At 41.7% G+C, this 19226-nt stretch overlaps 2 protein-coding genes across 3 annotated transcripts in view; both read left to right on the forward strand.

Moving 5' to 3' along the window:
• Nucleotides 1-5359, forward strand: part of LOC123785478 (UDP-glycosyltransferase 3A1-like) — a 35204-nt gene extending 29845 nt beyond the window's left edge. For both annotated transcript variants that reach the window (XM_045787255.2, XM_087867933.1), the window contains exons 5-7: nucleotides 1881-2112; nucleotides 3597-3816; nucleotides 4927-5359. In XM_045787255.2, the coding sequence (XP_045643211.1) occupies nucleotides 1881-2112; nucleotides 3597-3816; nucleotides 4927-5203 (729 nt within the window). In that variant the 3' untranslated portion in view covers nucleotides 5204-5359. The remainder of the gene's footprint in view (nucleotides 1-1880; nucleotides 2113-3596; nucleotides 3817-4926) is intronic.
• Nucleotides 5360-10822: 5463 nt separating this feature from the next.
• The window catches only part of LOC123785479 (UDP-glycosyltransferase 3A1-like), a 29534-nt gene continuing 21130 nt past the window's right edge, over nucleotides 10823-19226 (forward strand). Inside the window, 2 exon segments of the mRNA XM_045787261.2 lie at nucleotides 10823-12494; nucleotides 14730-14831. Coding sequence (XP_045643217.2) covers nucleotides 12401-12494; nucleotides 14730-14831 — 196 coding nt within the window. The 5' untranslated portion in view covers nucleotides 10823-12400.

Below are 19226 nucleotides of genomic sequence, written 5' to 3' on the forward strand. Positions count from 1 at the left end.
CTTTTCAGCCTCATATTGGAGGTCCTAGTAATTTAGTAAGACAACACAAGGCATAAAAGGAATGTAGATTAGGAGGAAAGAGAAAGAACTGTTTTTGTTCATGGCTGACATGATGGTCCATTTCAAAACTCTGAAAAAGTCAAGAAACAGATTTCTGGAACTAATAGTCAATTATAGCAATATCAAAAGGATACAAGTTCAATATAAAAAAAATCCATCCTCTTTCTTATATATCAGCAGTGAACAGGAGGAATGTGAAATTTAAAACACTATACCATTTACATTAGCACCACCAAATATGAAATCTTGGGAATAAATCTAACAAAATATGTATCAGATTTATAAGAGGAAAACTACAAAACACTGATGAAAGAAATCAAAGAACTGAAGAGTGGAGAGAAAGTCTATGTTCATGGATAGGAAGACTCAATATTGCTAGATGTTTGTTATCTCCAATTCAATCTATAGCTTCAATGCAATCCCACTGAAAATCGCAGCAAGTTATTTTGTGGATATTCATAAACTGATGCTCAAATTTGCACAGAGAGGCAAAAACCCTGAAGAGCCAACACAATATTGAAGATGAAGAATTAAGTTGGAGATCTTACGTTAGTCAACAACATGACATACTCTATGGCTAAAACAATCAAGACAGTGTGATATAAGCAAAAGAATAGACAAATAGACCAGTGTAATAGAATAGAAAGTACACCTGGATCCACATAAATTTAGTCAAATGATCTTCGACAAAGCATTAAGAAATACCACGAAAAGAAGATAGCCTTTCCAACAAATGGACATAGACCTTACCTGTTCACAAAAAATTAACTCAAAGTGGATGACAGAACCAAACGTAAAATGCAAAAGTATGAAACTGAATGAGGGGACATAGGAAAAAATAGATGAACTTGTGTTTAGTGAATACTTTTTAGAGGTAGAACCTAGGGCATGTTCTATGATAGAGTTGAAAAGTAGGCTAAATTGAACTTAAAAATTTCTGTTCTGGGCCAGAACAGTCAAGGGAATAAAAGGAGGAGCCCCAGACCAAGAGTAAATATTTGCATAGACATATCTGATAACAACTATTATTCAAAATATACACTTATGCACACAAGTACAAAACCATACATACAAAATAGACAAAGAACTCTTAAATTTCAATAATAATAAAAAACCCAGTTAAAAATTTTCAAATGGGCCCCAAAGCTTACCACACCCCTGAACAAAGAAGACAGATGGCTAATAAGTATATGGAGGAGACACACCATAGAGACATTTCCCCAGCATCTACCTCAGCCTCCAGAAGGCATGCTGCCCCCTACTGGACCAGGACAGCAACTGGAACTCTCCCAGGCACTAGCACTTTTGGTCTGGCATTGGAACACTCCTAAATGACCATATGTCCCCACACCTAGAATGAGGCATGAGGATGACCCTGGTGCTGGGACCATATTTTCAATGAAGAAAGAGATTCCCACCACCTCAACTTTGCTCTTCTATAAAACATTGTTATGCATGCAAGTCCTGGATCTAGATGTTGGTGCTACAGTATGTTTTAAGTGCCTCAAGGGCAACTTGGACTATTGTGGTAGTGGTTGAACCCCTACAGCTGTCTTCACATTCTTTTGTGATTATTGAAAATGCTTATTTGGTAGAATGTGTCGTGAGATATCAGAAAAATGACTTCAAGGCCAGCAGACATGATAGATAGGAGCAGAGGGCACTGAGCTGTCCAGGGGCTATGAGAAACTTTTCAAGACAGTGAGCTCTAGGCACTGACAGGAGGGTGTAGTCAGTAAAAAGCTGACTTTCATTTCAGGGCTGTCTAGGCTTTGATGAACCACTGTGTTCACTTCCTTTCCTTTCTTACCTCTCTCTAGGAATTTGAGAATTTCATTGCCAAGTTTGGAGACTCTGGTTTTGTCCTTGTGGCCCTGGGCTCCATGGTGAGCATCTATCAGTCCCAGGAAGTTCTCAGGGAGATGAACAGTGCCTTTGCTCATCTGTCTCAAGGGGTGATATGGAAGTGCAATCCTTCTCATTGGCCCAAAGACGTCAAACTGGCAGCAAATGTGAAAATTGTGGACTGGCTTCCTCAGAATGACCTCTTGGGTAAGGACTGTAGAGATCTATTTCTCTCTTTCCATTTATGTATCTTTAGGTTTCCACTGGGCAATGCCACTAGCATGAGAAAGGGCAGCTGGTAGCTAAAGATAATCTTTAGAGGACAGGAATGGAGCAGCCAGCTGGAGTTCTTGGGAAATCAAGCTATGCTTCCCAAATGGCTAAAACTGCCATGTTTTCTTCTTTCTTTCTATTGCAGTCCTGATACCTGCCGCCAGAAGTGATATTGTTGTCAGCTTGTTTTGACTTTACCATATTTGGCACAGACCAAGGTTGCCCAGACACAATAGAAGAAGTTTGGAGACTCTGAGAACACATACCCGGGGTCCTGTTGCCATTATTGAGTATCTGTTAGGCCATGTGCCATTACAGACACACACTCCCACGCATTTTAGTACATTCTCCTGCCCTGCAAAAAGTGTACTCATGCTTTCACAAAATTGATGTTGATGGTATTTGAAGGGTGAGCCAAAATATCTGAGTGTCTAGTTGAGTAACCTCTTGTGGTTATTTAGTCCATCAAATTCTCTGGTAACATAGGGCTCGTTAAGCCCCAATATGTTTTCTTTGTCCTGTGCTACTTTTTGGCGCCCCCTCACTGTCATAACCACTAACTACATCAGAGGTTCATCCCCAGATTATGGCTCACAAAAATATTGGGAACTTAAGATGGAGGGTTCTGCACATTTATTCACAAGGCATGGTATGGGGAAAAGGATTCTGATTTTCAAAGAAACACGAATAGATTCTGATGCACATCTCTGTTGATAGGCAGTGTTTGAGATGAACTCTTCATTATCAACACTTGGTTTCATTTTCTCTAAATAAGAGTGAGATGAACACACGGGAACTGGAAATTCTGAGTTGGGTGGTCCATCATTGCCCTACTTTAGAGGATTATTTTTGTGAAGTTGAGGAGAGAGCACATTCAGTGTAAGTTTGATGAATGACACATGAGATGTGATGCCAGTGAAAGTGTTAAGGCTTCAGATAAGAGGGAAGTGAATGGGCAGTGAAGGAGAGAATGTGAGACCTGGAGAGCTAGAGACAGAGACAGAGATAGAGAGAGACAGAGATAGAAAATCAGAGGAGAGAGAGAGAATGTGAAACTAGGAGAGAGTAATGGAGAGAGAACAGAGAAGAGAAATAAAGAGAGAGACAGGGTGGAAAGACAAGGATGGAGAGAAGGATGGATGGGAGGAGGAATATGCCTTGCTTAGCACTATGTCCTGCAGCTTTCTCTGGGTTCTGAGTCTTAGATGGATTGATTTAGAGGACTCTCTGTCCAGTGACAAAGCCAGAATTTTGATCTTAGAATATGCACCCTTGAGTGTGCCCAAAACTAAATCAATAAATACATTTTCTCCAATATACCTTGAAATGCCTTGGTATTTTCTTCTACTCTGATGCTTTCCTTGGCATTCTGGAAGCTTTACCCTGAAATATTCTGCTGTGTTCCTGATTTGCAACAGCTCACCCACGCATCCGTCTCTTTGTCACCCATGGTGGGATGAATAGCATAATGGAGGCCATCCAACATGGTGTACCCATGGTGGGGATTCCTGTCCTCGGAGACCAGCCTGACAACCTGGTCCGAGTAGAAGCCAAAAAGTTTGGTGTCTCCATCCAGTTAAAGCAGATCAAGGCAGAGACATTGGCTCTGAAGATGAAGCAAGTCATAGAAGACAAGAGGTATGGAGGGGGCTTGTGGTCATTCAGGCTAAATGAAGATATCAAATACGAAGGGCACTGTGTGACACTTTTTTTGCAATAAAAGTTGAAACTTCCAGGACACGGAATCATATGTGTGTGATGGTTACAGCTGACCTTTTCCTCTGAGAACAAGACTAGGCAATTTAGGTAGATGCTGACATCAATTTTCTACCTTTGGTGTTGTGAAGACTCTGACCTACTTACAAAGGGTCTGTGAGAGGTCTTATATTTTGGGGTGCTTGGTACAATTACACTGTGGCAGGAGGTTGCCTTTCTGTCCCCCAATATGCCACACTGTTTCCTGCCTCAGGCCCTTTCTCAGTACTGCTCCCTAGAACATCCTTCCCTTCTCCTCACAAGGCTGGCTCCTTCATGACAGTCAGACTCATCTCCAATGTCCTCTCCTCAGAGAGGTAGTCTTTGTCTGACAGTCCTAAATGTGCTCCTCTCTCCCACCCTTTTCAATCATAATTCATTTCCCCATCTTAACACTTCTCAGGATCAGTAACTACCCCATTTCTTTCTTTTAAAATTTATTGTGTGTCCCTTACACTAGAAAGGAGAGAGTAAGCTCCTCTGGATGGCCAGGCGTGTCTCTTGTTTTCCCCTCTGCTCCCAGGGCCTAGTACAGGGTTGCCAGAAAGTAAGGTAGGATGAATTTCTGTTAAGTGAGTCAATAAAAGGGTCCATGTTCTCTTAGGTAAATTCCCATCCAGCACAAGGATGTGGTAATCTTACTAGGGTCTCAAGGACATTTACCCTGAATCAGGTGTATGGTGCATCACATATATTCCTATATACTTTTTCATTTATTGTACCATAAGTGTCCTGGGGTAGAGACTTGTCCTTACAGCTTAGTTACTTTTTTATAGTTTAGCACTTTTAGCACAATGCATGGATCTTTGCATTAGGGTCCAGTTAGAACTTTTCCATGGGACCCAGCTAGATTGTGATAAGACCAGGCTAACCACTTTTCTTGAAACTGAGTCTTCTGTGCATATGGATGAAAATGTGTGCGTGTGTGTGATACAAGGTCTCTAAGACTCCTAAGACCACATGAGTAACGCCTACCTCTGCCTCTGCCAACAGGTACAAGTCAGCAGCTGTGGCCGCCAGCATCATCAGGCGCTCCCACCCCCTGACTCCTGCCCAGCGGCTGGTGGGCTGGATCGACCACATCCTCCAGACAGGGGGTGCGGCACACCTCAAGCCCCATGCCCTGCAGCAGCCGTGGCATGAGCAGTACCTGCTGGACGTCGTCTTGTTCCTGCTGGTGGTCACCCTGGGCACCCTGTGGCTCTGTGGGAAGCTGCTGGACATGGTGGCCAGATGGGTGTGTGGGGCCAGGAAGCTGAAGAAGGCCTGATGGAGGTGCAGTCTTGATGGGTATTTGGGGAGCCACTGGATGTAGAAGGCTTTCCCCAGCACAGGACACCCCTGGTGTCTTCCCCATATTGGCACTTGAGGGTGGTGCAGAAATATCTCCTCACTGTTTCTGCCTCTGTTTGGAAATTCTTATGAGGTAATCTTGAGATTATTTTTTCAAATTGTGGTAAAATATGTATTTTATAAAACTTACTATTTAGCCATTAATTGTACAGTCAGTGGCATTGAGCACATTGACATTATCATGGAAACATCACCACCACCCATTCCAGAACAGTTTTCATCTTCCCAAACTCAAACTCCATGCTGATCAAATAGTAATTCCTTATATGCCTGCCCCCTCCACCAGCCTCACACTCTGGCAACTCCTGTTCTACTTTCTGTGTCTATGAGTTTGATCTTGGTTTCTTGACTTGCCTTTCTTCAGTGGTCTCCTCACTAGACCCAAACCTTCAGCAGACAGCCCCGCTTTCCTCCCCACTCCCTGTCCCTAGACACAGAGCCCTGCTTATTTCAGCCTGGGTGCCTAGACACTTATCAGTCTCTCTGCCCTTTCTCCAACCTCACATTTCATGATATGACAAGATATTGGCCACTTCTTCCATATTGGGCCTTTCTCTTGCATCTCCTTTTCACCTGATCCCCAAGCTCGGGAAGCCTAGCCTCCATCCTACAGCTAGGCAGGGATGGTCCTCCCAGGACTCCACCTGTGGTCTCTGTGCTGAGTTCCCTCCTTCGAAGAGCACTTCCTTCCAGGCCTACCTTTGGGCCACAGCTGATGCTGTGGTTTTCACATTTCACTGTTCCCTTCTCAGGATTCCCACTCTTAAAATGTAGTCACGGACACTCAAATGCAGAACCTGGGCCTCTGCACGAGACTCTGGGGCCTCAGGTCCTGTGGCTATGGCAGTTCACAGGACTTTGTTGATTTAGGAAAACCCATCTGCCCCCCAAATATGGCAGAGAATATCTATGTGGTATATCCTTAGGAATTACATTCGATTCCTAGTAACGTGAGCCAGAAGAAGTGTGGCTTAACCACCAGGGTTTGTGTTTGGTTGGTTTTTCTTTTTATTGACAAAACCCAGGTTCAGGCAATGGAGGGCTGGTTTGGTGGTTCTGTCGTGTCTACAAAGTTTTTCTGTCTCTTCTCCCTCCTCTCTCTCTTTCTTCATATATATATATATATATATATATATATATATATATATATATATATACACACATACACACACATATATACACATATATATTATATATATATATATATATACACGCACACATATATATAATATACATATAATGTAAAAAATAATTTGTTCTCTTTTCCTAAATTCCTAAATTCATCATATAGACTGCTTTTCTGGTATATGGTTTTCATAAAATATTTCATCTTCAAATGATTATTTTCTCATAATTGGTTTTCAATCTTAAATGAATTAAGTTCCTCCTTAAAATTTGCTAATATATGGTATCTCATGGGCTAAAAATATAGAAAAGGAAACGTTTAGATATATATAGTGGCCCTGGGAGGACCATAGTTTTTGATTGCTTAATTCTGGGTTTGGGAGACAGATCTTATAATAATTAAAATTTAAAAATGAAAGAGCTGCTGTAAATAATTCCTGTATCAATACAGGGAAGGCCTGCTCACTTGCCAATTCTAACAAAGCATTTTCTTTGAAGTCTGCAAGACTGGGTGTCTGGTATCCACCCACTTTGTGAATCTGGTATTGTAAGAATGTCACAGACAGTTAGGAACATGTCATGTGTAGAAATGTGTGTCCTTGGGGTGTGTGACTGTGCGTGTTTGTGAAATATGGTTTTATTTTTGTAATTCTTTTGAAACTACTTGAAATGATCTGTGGCAATAGTCTCTCAAGGACGATGTGACAGTTTCTTGTGTCGTTTTGGGGTCAACAGCCCCCATATTTCCCCCAATGACCAACACAGGGGCTGAGGGATGAGGTTTCCTAGCTGGTAACTCCCTCCCTCCCATCCCCCCCATCCCCAGCATGCTGTTCTCCCCTAACATCTGGTAATTTGTGAGGCCATCTCTGTGGCGGGTGCTTCCTCAGACCCACCCCTTTCCCTGAAATCAGATCAAGAGCAGCCAGTGAGCCATGGAGAATGATGCCTCTAATTTGTTCCCGCCAAGCATCCTTCATAGGCTTGACATCATGGTTTGAATGACATGCAAATCTGATGTCATCACTTCTATTTAAAATCCTTTGTGGCTCACACTGCATGAAATACAAGGCCTCTGTGATTTCTCTGCTTACCACTGTGGGCACAGCATCAGCTACCATCCCCTTGCCCTTTTCCCATGTCTAGCACACCTGTTAAAGAGAAATTATGTGGACACTTGTGAAACTTGTCAAGGAAGACTTTTTTCAAGACTATTGCAGCAGAGAAGAGAAACTGAACTCAACTCCACATTCAGCAAGGATAGGTGGGGATTCATAGGCAATAAGCAGAATGAGGGAGTGTTAAAGATAAATTATTGAATAGCTCTTTTTTGAGATGATAAGCAAGACTACTCAAAGGAGGACTATCATGATAGATTTAGGGAGGACTGCAACAAGAGAGAGAGATTGGGCTCAGTTCTGAATACAACAATGAAAAGTGGGAATTTTAGTCGAGTTGCTGACTGGGGGACAGTGGATGGAAAATTACTATGAAGAAACGTCAGCAGTAAGGGGGGATTCTGGCTAAACCTACTTCACAGGATTCTTGCTGAGAGGCAGGCTAGCATGATCAAACCTCACCTGGGGAATGGTAGAGGATGAAGAAACTGATTAGCTAGAGGGAGCGATCAGATATGGAGAATGGGAGCCTGACTAAACTGACTTAAGATTCTTTCTAAATTGAATCATGTAGAGATGAAAATGCAGTTCCAATGTCAGGGTCTAGCTGAGAAAACATTCACAGGGTACTCATTATGGTTTGGTCAAGGAGAAAATCTCTGTCAAGGGTCAGTTACTAGAGCAACTTATTAGATATCAAGGATAAAGGGATTCCTGTTACAAGAAAACCAAAGTGGTCGGTTGTCAAGTGTAGAGGTATTCTCCATAACCCCGTTTAGCAGGATTCTTTGCTAGAAGTGGGCTCAGCTAGACAAGCACAGGGCAACAAGCTATGGTTGAACCCTAGTCTAGAAGAATTTTCAGAGGATCCTGACTAAAATTTGGCAAAGAGTGGAGTCTTTGTCACTCATCCCAACACATTATGCTGTTTTGTAGCTCTCTGTCTTTTACCATGCTGTGTCCTCTCTCAGAAACGCCTTCTGCTCCTGTTAGAACAAAAAACTGGATGTTCTTCAATACCCACGAATGAACACATTAGTGTGGCTGGGCCTGACCACCACATCCACAACAGAACTCACTGCATCCTCTTTGAAGCATTGTTCTTACTATATTGAAACTGTTTGTTAACCTATATGTCTTTCTTTTTAGAAGCCACAAGACCCTAAATGGCAGGGATTGGGTTCTATTTATCTTCTTGGTACAGCACCTACCTGGTGGCTCGTACAAACAGTGTTGGGAAGATTGGATAGTCATTTAGAAAAAAGACAATACTAGATCCATATCTCACACCACATCAGAAAGTACACTAAATATATCAGAGATTTAATGTAAAAAAAAAAAACAAACAACAGCACACTGGGTCTAAAAAAGAAAAAAAAAGAGGTGAATTTCTCCATAACCTGTGTGTATGGAAAGACTTTCTTTCTTTCTTTCCTTCTTTTTTTTTTTAAGATTTTATTTATTTATTTGACAGGGAGAGACAGCCAGCGAGAGAGGGAATACAAGCAGGGGGATTGGGAAAGGAAGAAGCAGGCTCCCAGCGGAGGAGCCTGATGTGGGGCTCGATCCGAAAACGCTGGGATCACGCCCTGAGCCGAAGGCAGACGCTTAACGACTGCGCCACCCAGGCGCCCTGGAAAGACTTTCTAAATAGGAATAAAAAATCCTGATATGACAAAAAAAAGTTAACTAATTCAACTAACTGGACAATACTAAAATTTTTTTCATGGCTGCATCACCGTAAGTGCAGTCAAAATACAAATGAAAAATGGGAGAAAAATGTTTATAACATTCATCACATATAGAGGACTACTATTCCTAATACTTAAATATTAAAAAAACACTATTAAAATTGAGGAATGAGGCTATGGTACATGCACACATTGAGATAATAAGCAGCTATAAACTACACTGAGCAAGACAACAATAAACAATTTGTATCTGTTAAGTAAAAAAGAACGAAGTGTAAAAATATAAGTAAACTCATTTTTATTTTTTTTAAAAGAGAGGGAGAGAATAAAAATATAAATCTATCTGCAGTCCTTTGCAAAACAAAGCAGAGGGAGAATAAACCAGAGAATCATGTGATCGATTATTTACACGGCTGCTGTTAAATAGGGTGGAAGGGCATGGAAGTAGGTGGCAGGCCTATGGATTTCTGTTTTTACAGTTTGGTTTTTGGAGGCCTGTTAGTATTTTACGGGGTAAATTTATATCCAAATCAAAAATAATGGAGGGGAAAACCTAAAATTAAAACACACAGAAACAAATGAACTCAAAATTGTGTGATATAACCCTGATAGTGGAAAAAAATGAACATAATTGCATTTGAACACAGTGCTTTGACACTGTCTTGTCAATCTGAAGAAAAAAAGAACTGTGAATGATTTATTTTTTGAGTAGTCTATGAAATAGGTTTGCTATTCCCGTTTGGTGAAGCAATATATGATTACCTTACTTCAGTGAATTGATGTTTGAGCAAATAAGTAAATATACCAAAGATGCTGAGAGTCAGATATCTTTTTTCAATTTTTTTATTATTATGTTATGATAGTCACCATACAGTATATCCTTAGTTTTTGATGTAGTGTTCCATGATGCATTGCTTGCATATAACACCCAGTGCTTCATGCAATACGTGCCCTCCTTACTACCCATCACCAGGCTAGCCCATCCCCCCACCTCCCTCCCCTCTGAAGCCCTCAGTTTGTTTCCCAGAGTCCATAGTCTTCATGAGGAGAAGGAAGGGAAAAATGAAGGGGGAGATAACAGAGGGGGAGACGAACCATGAGAGTCAGATTTCTCAACTTTACTAAGGGATATTACAAATATGGAAATGGAGGAGATTAATATCACCACTGCAGTGTTGGATTGAAATGGAAGGTGTCAGTATGAATTCACAATTTTTTACAAACTAAAAATACACATGGCTATATAGAAAGATATGTAATATTATACCCATATCTATATCTAATATTGAATAACTATGTCCACTGAAAGGAATATAAACAGCAGTGCTTCATTGCCAACGAGCACTTCTAGCAAACATATCCAGATCTCTAAATAACACTCCCTATTGGAAGACTTCCTTGAGAAATGGATTTTTTTAAAGACAATGATAAGAGAGTACACGATGAGTCAGGAAATTATGTGTAAAAAAGAAAGAAAAACCTTGCAAATGATTGAAGTTCCACAGGAACAACCCAATAAATAATGATAGTAATAAATTATAGCCCATTGAATAAGTATGAATTCAAGTGTAAATACTGAAAATAGAGATGATAGATGATAGATAGATAGATAGATGATAGATAGGGAGAAGGCAAAGTTTTTTGTAAAAATATAATGCCACATGATAAAAAAGAAAATGAAGTAAAAAAAATTAATTTGCCACCATGACAATAATGATTGCTTCAGGTAAGAAATATGAAAGATGATAAAATGAGTGAGTGAAATTTGGTAGGAGCAAAATATTTACACAGCTTCAGAGTGTCTCCCCACAACTTACTTCCTAATTATAAGGTGAATAATAGCAACTTCACAGTGGAGAATCTTGGTGAACACCACCTTAAACAAGGGAGAGAGTTTTCATCTCTAATGACAGGACCATCTGACATCATGTGCTTCCCATTGTGATTCACTGAGATGGAATCAACACCACCTTTGTAGTATTCCCACCAAACTCCCTAGTAACCTAAGTCTAATGGGAAAACATCAGGCAAACCCAACTTGGGATCCATCATACAAAATAAGCAGCTTGTACTCTTTAAAATATCAATGACATGAAAGACAAAAAAGGGCTGAAAAATCAATCCTCACTAAGGGGATGAATAGATGTGATAATTAAAGGCACTGTGATCCTGGATTGGTTTCTGCACCATCAGGTTCATAGCACAACAGAGGGTATTAATCGGACAATTAGAGGGATTGGAATAAGGTTTGTAGACAAAGTAACATGATCACATCGATATTAAAAGGTGCCTCCCTAATGCTGATATATTTTTTCACTGGGAAGATAGAATATCCGAACAGATGTTAATTGTGAATGCACATGCATGGGGAAAACTGAAATGATGTTGGGGGAGTTTAACAACCTGTGTAATGAATAAGTTCAAACGTTTATAAAAAATAGGACTTCTTGGTGCCCACCAGCCGGTCCTATTTTGTCATGCCCATTCAGGGTTGTAGACTGACCTTTAGAGCTTCAGTGCTTCAGGTCAAGATCTGGCCCTCCAGTGGGGCTTAACACTTAGGGGTCACTCCCACTTGTTACAAGTACGTACTTTCCGAAGAAACTCTCTGAGCAATAAATGTAGTTAATGTTCCTTTGGGAATCATCTTCTGAGATCTTGAGATCAGACGCTAGCAGAGATTTTAAGCAGGTACCTGGGGAAATGCGGCATGGGGATGGCAGTATGAAGTCAACAGAGCAGTTAGGAGGTGGGAAAATTGAGAGAGAGTCCTTAAGGTGGGTCTCAGTCACCTGGCGGTGGAACTGTCTTGGAAGCAAATTCCTACGGTCCCTATCATTCCTGGTTCAGAGTATATTCTCTGGGGAAAGTGTGGCGATGACAGCACAGAGAGGGGTTAAGGAGAGCTCACTAACTCCTCCTTCCCACGGCTCCAGGTTAGGGAGGGTGAGGACTGATTAGCCAGTGGAGTAATCACTCTGGGAGGAGGAGCAGATGGGCAAGACGTGTCAAACGGAAGAGAAGGAGGCAAGATCCACCCCTGTTCCCTAGTTGCCAGCCAGTACATTCCTTGGCTGCCAGTGCAGCACCTGTCCCCAGAGTCCAGAGGTCACTGTGCAGCGTCCCCTGGGAAGGGCTCTGGGCACAGGGCTCTGCTTTGCAACTGACACAGGAGCCAGCATGGTGGGGCAGAGGACGCTTCGGCTAGCTGCTTTCCTTCTGTCTGGGTTTCTGCTCTCAGAGGCCGCCCAAATTCTGACCATATCTTCACTGGGTGAGTGCTTGGCCGGAGAATCAGAGACAGCTGCATCCCAGGCACCTCAGCAAGGGCTCAGGCAGATAGCCTTGGGTCAGAGGGCATTCCATATGGTTTTCCAAACAGGACTTGGGTCCCAGGCTAGGGAGAAGGGAGTGGGTCTGGAGAAAAAAGGAGTTTCCTTTCCTCTCTTTTTATCTGCTCTGGAGGTGCTTCCCATTGTGCATAGCTGGGGCCAGAATTTAGGTCCAGGGCTGACCTGGAGACCTTGAGCCACCTACTCCAGGGAAGGTAGGGACTTTCAGAGACACACACTGAAAGTTATGGGGTGTGCAGTAAATGCCAGTAGAAAGTGGAAGGTGAGGTCAGTTTCAGGCTCTTGGAGGCCAAAGATGGGGGCTCCTGTGGGCAGCAGCACAAACTGGGAATGTCATTAATAGGACACCTGGAGAATTGACAGAGCAGAGGAGGGGGCCCCAGGACAATCACGTTCTTAGGAAACCCCTCTCTCCTTTGCCCTTACTGCTGGAAGATTTTGAAAGACAGTGAAGCAGTTAATTCTGCATGAACTCGGGTTTATTTCCTTACTTTTGCCCCAAAGGGAACAGAAGGTAAACAGGAACATTTTCAAGATAAGGAGGCATCATAGGATGGAGTTTCCCCAAGAAGTTTTTGGATCCATTGTGAAAGGATAGGGGGCTCCCAGGATCACTTTTAGATCCCTATGAATCTGGGGATCCTAAAGCTGGAAGAAACCACAGCGTTCATCTAATTGGGCACCCCTCTTTTATTTCCTGACGGGGAACCTGAGGGTCAGGGGAGTGAGGGGCTTTTGCAAGAGCACATTAGACCTCCCTGATGGACACACCCAACTTTACTCACTGTTTCTTACCTCAAACCTGTCCTCTTCCCCAAACTCTACTCTTTACAGTCGGGATTCCTAAAAACCAGTATTAAAAAAACCTCTGTTTTCCATTTTAAATCTAGTTTTTAATGATAGACGTAGCAGAAAACAAGACCTTCCTCACTTTCTGGTAGTATGTGTCCTCTGGACTCTGAGAGGCAGCAGGTGCAGTTCGGAGGCGCTGGAAGCCCCGCCTCTGGCCCAGAATGCACTGGGGTCACCAAGAGCCTCAGGAATGGCTGCCTCTGTGGGATGGTGTCTCCCCTGTGTCTGTTTCTTCCACAGTTTAAAGGTGAGCCAGAGCAGGCAGTCTGAGGGGATAAGGGTTTTTGTTTTCTATGATCCATGTTATCTCAGGCAACATTAGTATAGCTATAAGAAACTAGAGTAGTTTCCACAGATACACACCATTACTGTAGTCCGACGTCCCTTTCTGCTGACCCAGTCATCGTGAGAGCTTCATTTTGCAAACAACCCCACTTCCCAATGTGGACAAATTCTATTCCCTTAGTCCTGATCTGGCTTTCTCTGCTTCTGAGGCCCCTAGACTCAAAAAAATGCCCCTTGATGACTCATGGTTTTAAAAAATCATTGTCTTGATAGAACAGGTACCTCCCAGAGGTTCAAGCTTCTCTTCAGTTAGAATCTCAGGAGTCGTAGGATGGGGAATATCCCAGTCTGTCGTGAGGATCCTGCAGTTCTAGCCAAGGGCCCACAGTTATCATGAATGCCTTAATTTGATGCTCAGCAATTTTCAGGCCCCGACTGGAGACACCCTGCCAAATATATTTGAATCTCAAGGATTTTGGTTCTAAGTGTTGGGTCTACCTCCTTCTGCTTCAAATCCTATTTCTTGGACTGATATTCAAGTTCCCATGTGTCTGCTTCCTATTCTAACATAAATTTCCAGGGAGAAGGATTCTATAAGGAGCTCTGACTGATTGTCCACTAGGAATCCTTCCCAATCCCACACACAGCACTGTGTCTAATTTCCCATATCGTTATTTCTTTAGGGCATGGTATCTCCATAAGGCCTGGCTAAAATCAGTCTGTACCTAGGATCAGGAACACCTTAAGGCCTAAGCAGGGAAGTTCATAACACTGACATGGAGACCATGAGTCACAAAAGTACTTGATGGAGGATTGCCTCAGGTCAAGATTCGGGCAGACTGGGTATAGGTACCTCTCCTGGAGCTTACCTAAAGTGAGACAGGGGGACTGAAGTAACTTATCTTCCTTGGATCACAATCCACACTCTGCCCCCTTAGCTTGCATATCCCCACCCTCCACATCAATTTCAGACTCTGTGTTCACATCTTTACAAACTTGAAATTTTGTATTCTGCCTAGGGGGGAGCCATTCTCTACTGATGGACCAGGTGTCTCACCTTCTTCAAGATCATGGTCATAATGTCACTATGCTTCTTACTGGAGAACAATCTTTAATCCCAGGTATGGTTTTTGGAATCATTGAATTCTATCCCAGAGAGACAATGTCTTCTGTCTAGTACCGCTTAGCACAAAATCTGTTTGAATCTAGCTATACTGAAAGAAGGGGAAAATCTGTGTGTGTATGTTTATGTTAACTGCTGGATATCATATTAGGCTCTGTAGACCAGGCCTCCACGTGCCATAACTGCGTGTTTTACCCCCTCAGCTAGGTGTCTTTCCCTTTCAGGCAAGCTCCGTACATCGTTGTGATCATTTTGGTAAGTACTGCTCTGTGGTGTGCCTTTAGTTGTACCGAACAGAAGTGTTCGGCCATATTTATAGCTTCTGTTATTTAAGGAGAGCTGCTCTCCTGTTTTATAGGTTACTTTCTACTCCTGTTAGGAGAGGGGCACTTTAAGAAAGCTTCTTCAAAGGATGTCTTTTAGTCATGTCCTAGGATCAGAATCTCTCAATGAGATGATCCTACACTCTCGAGGCATCTCTGGCTGCCCATGACTTGTGCCTAGTGATGTCAGATGTTCTTGAGTCACTGAATCCAAACAATTTGTAGCTAAGATGAAGCTCATCAATCTTGCCAAGGCTTCTCTGTTGACATACAAGGACACAGAGGAGCAGAGAACTCAAAAAGATTTGTTCATGTTCGCACAGCAGGTTAATAATAGAGTTGGGTGGATCTGGAACTTTAACTCTGGGTTTCTCATTCAGAACTGCTGAAACTTTACTTTAGAAAAATTCCAAAATTAATCATTTTTAATGAAAACCAAGTCAGAGCAATTATGAAAATCTGGAGATGAACTTCACGCTCTGTTACTGTTTAATCACCTAGATCGGGTTCTGTTTAGTTCACTGCATATCCTTTCCATACACATCCCTTTGCGTCCGCCTTGATTGTCAGTCCAATTGTGTATTTGCCTTGACTGCCAACCATGGCAGTTGTAGTCCATGATCCTTTCATTTTGGTGGTTCCCTGAAAGCTTTAGACTCTCTATCTCTTTAACACACATACCCACACTCAAGAGTACAAACCATTCAGGGCACCCATGGATTCCCTTAGTTTTATTCTTGGTTCCAAGTTTTAAGAGACCAGAGTTTCTTGCGATATTTACCATTCACTGGAGATTTCCGAGGTTCATTTATTTTCTCTTTAGCAGTAGAACTTGGTAGAGGTCTGCAAATAAGGGAACACATGACTGGATCATTTTTGTTGACCTGATTCAATACTCAGTGTTGAACCTTTTGAATCTGTATTAACTACCTGCTTGGATAACTTCCCTATGGGGTTTTTATTTACATCTTTAATGAATACATGATTGCAGAAAAACGGAATTAGCTCCCGTTTCTAATGCCGAGATGTAGGATTGCTCTGATCAGTACCTGGGATCACAAGTACAAGATGCCACCTTCCAGTGGCCTTAACTGTCTGCAGTTCGGAGTCTTCCTTTTCCTAAAAGAGCTTGCTGTACCTCTCCTTCTGCCAGGTAGACATCCCCCAGGTGACAGTTCTTCTTTGTTTTGCGGGTCTGTGCAATTACATCTTGGTTCTCAGGGGCTTGCCTGAAGCAAACTTCTGTCTGGAGGGACATGGTCCTGACCAGACATCCACGCCTTGAGCCATTTAGTCCAGCTTTCTTTGGGTATGGAAGTAGGAGAGCAGATCAGCCTGTAATGTGGGGTAGCCCTGTGTTGGAATTCAGGCTTTGATTAGACTCACGGGCTCCTTAGTTTATCTATCAAGTTGGGCTCACCTTAGCCCTGGGTTAAAAAACCCAGTATCTTAGTCTGCTGTTATCAAGGTGAGATCAGTTTCTTATTGCTGGGGTTTATAGACTTTAATAATTTACAACCACCTTTCCCTCTGAATTTTAGTACCTGTCTAGAGAAAGTTACAGGAGTTAGATCAAAATGCATCTTTAGCTAGCTGATCGGGGAGCTTTCCTTTAGATCTTCAACTGTCAAGGCTGAGTAGCGGCTTGAGAAGAGGCTCTGTATAACCTCTGGGTTTTGTTCTGTTTATTCTTTATGGTTCCTGGGGAAATTTCATCACATGTTTGCATTTACTGTTCTCAGGAAGACCCCAACCCCAGAGCTTTCTCTCCCTACAGCTCTCTAGTGGTATTCCGGTATTCTGCCTTGTGAATTCTAGCTGCCAAGTCCTCCCCCAAATCTGAAGTGCTCACCTCAGGTTGATGGTCAGGCCACATCTGGGTCCTCCTCTATGAGCTGTATCTTGGAAGTTTTCTCCAGCCGTCCATGAATGCTGTGTGCTACCTGGGGTGCCATGTCTAAAAACCATTTTAACATATGTTTGGCCTGGTTTTATTTAGTTGTTTAAAGTAGGAATTTTAACATCTGCAAGTTCCATGCACACCACAGCCTTGTCAATACTTGGTATGGTTAGTCTTTACTTCTAGCCATTGTTGTGTGAGTGTTTAGTTGTATTTCATGGTGATTTTTATATGCATTTCCTTTATTACTAATGATGCTAAGCATTTTTTCAGGTGCTTATTTGCCGTTCATATATCTTCACCGGTAACTGTTTGCCAAATTTGCCATTTGTAAATTACGTTATTTGTTCTTATTAGTGAGTCTTCAGGTATTTTGCATATAAGTATCTTATCAGATATAAATCTGCAAATATTCTTTCCCAGTCCATGACTTATCTTTCACTCTCTTAGCAGTATCTTTTGAAGAGCACAATATTTAATTTGCTGAAGTGTAATTTCTTGCTTTTGCGACATGTATTGGTATGAGTATATGGTTTTTTTTTTTTTTTTGCTTATTTTGTCAAAATAATGAATGGCATTGATTGATTTACAAATGTTGAACTAACCTTGTAGTCTCGGAACAAGTTCCACTTGGTCAAGATGTATTTTCCCTTTTATGTAATTTTATATGTAATTTGCTTAAATTTTGGTTTCCATTTTATATCTGTGTCCCTGTGGGTCACGATTCTCTGATTTGCTCGGGATTTTTTCTTTCTTTTTTTCTGGCAATGTTATTAGTGCAATATTTTCCTGATGGAATGAATTGGGTAGTGTTCCTCTTTCACTTTTCTGGAAAAGTTTGGGTAAAATTAGTGTTGTTTCTTCCTAAATTGTTGTAGCCACTCTAAGAGACAGGCTGTCTCTCCCCACTCCAAAGTTAGGTTTGGATGTTCAGACTTACGGCCTTATATACACACAAGGAAGTTATTAAATGGCTTATTAGAGGCTCCTGGCTGGTTCAGTGGGTAAAGCATGCAACTTGCAATCTCGGGATTGTGGGTTTGAGACCCCACTTTGGATTCAGAGATTACTTAAACCTAAAATCTTTAAAAATACACAAAGGCTTATTAATAACATAATCAGGCTTCATGGAGAGAGTAAGGCAAGTCTCAGTCTGGTCCAAACATACATTGAGAGAGCAGGGAAAGGAGGGTTTGTTTGGGCTTTTATGGTGGCTAGTCTTGGGGCTGGAATAGACGTTTCCCTTCATGTTTGATGGATGACCAGAACGTTCTGTGTTTCACTTATTTCCATTTGAACTTGTATAAGTCAGTCATTATGACATTTTATGAGACCTGCTGCCTGAGGCTGGTGAGGGAGGTGAATGTTTCACTGAATGTCTTATTCAAAAGACCAGCGTTGTGCATGTAGAGAAGTGAATCAGCATCTTGGTCATGATCAGTAATGTCTGAAAATCTGTAGAGGATAAGGAACCTTGCTCGAGGCTGTGTATTGTGCCTTTGGTGTGTGGAGACACGTGTGTAACCTTCATTTATAGTTTGGATATCTCAATGGCAAGAGATTCTGTGCTCTTTCCCCAAAGGGAACAACCTTTCCTCTTTATGGGTCTCTTTGGAATGTCTTTTTCTTCTTTAAGTTAACTTTGGTAGTTTCTGTCTTTCTAAGAATTTGTCCATATCATCTGTTGCCTGATTTATTGCCATCTCAAGTTCATAGAATTCTCCTATAGTCCGTTTCATTTCTGTGTGGTCATTAGTGGTGTTCCTTCTTTCATTTCTGGTCCTAATAATTTGTATCTTTCTTGTTTGTGAATTTTCTTGATCTTTTCAAAGAACGGGCTCTGCTTTCATTGATTCCTATTGGTTTTCTATTTCCAATTTTATTAGTTTGCCCCCAATCTTAGTTCTGTTTTAGGTTTAGTACACTTTCTCCCCCAGTGTCTTCAGGTGGCAGAATAGGTTATTAATTTGATGACTTCCTTTTTAACGTAGGCATTGAAAGCTGTAAATTTCCTTTTAACTGCTGCTTTTGGTGCATCCCGTAAGTTTTGGTATGTTTTATACTCAGTTCTATTTATCTCTATGTATTTTATGATTTCCTTTGTGATTTGTTTTTGATACATGGATTATTTAAAAGGGTGTTGTTTAATTTCCATAATTTCTGAGTTTTC

This window comes from Ursus americanus, chromosome 15 (genome assembly GCF_024610735.1).
Source record: "Ursus americanus isolate L20-20 chromosome 15, mUrsAme1.1.p, whole genome shotgun sequence".
In the NCBI taxonomy this organism is placed as follows: Eukaryota; Metazoa; Chordata; class Mammalia; order Carnivora; family Ursidae; genus Ursus; species Ursus americanus.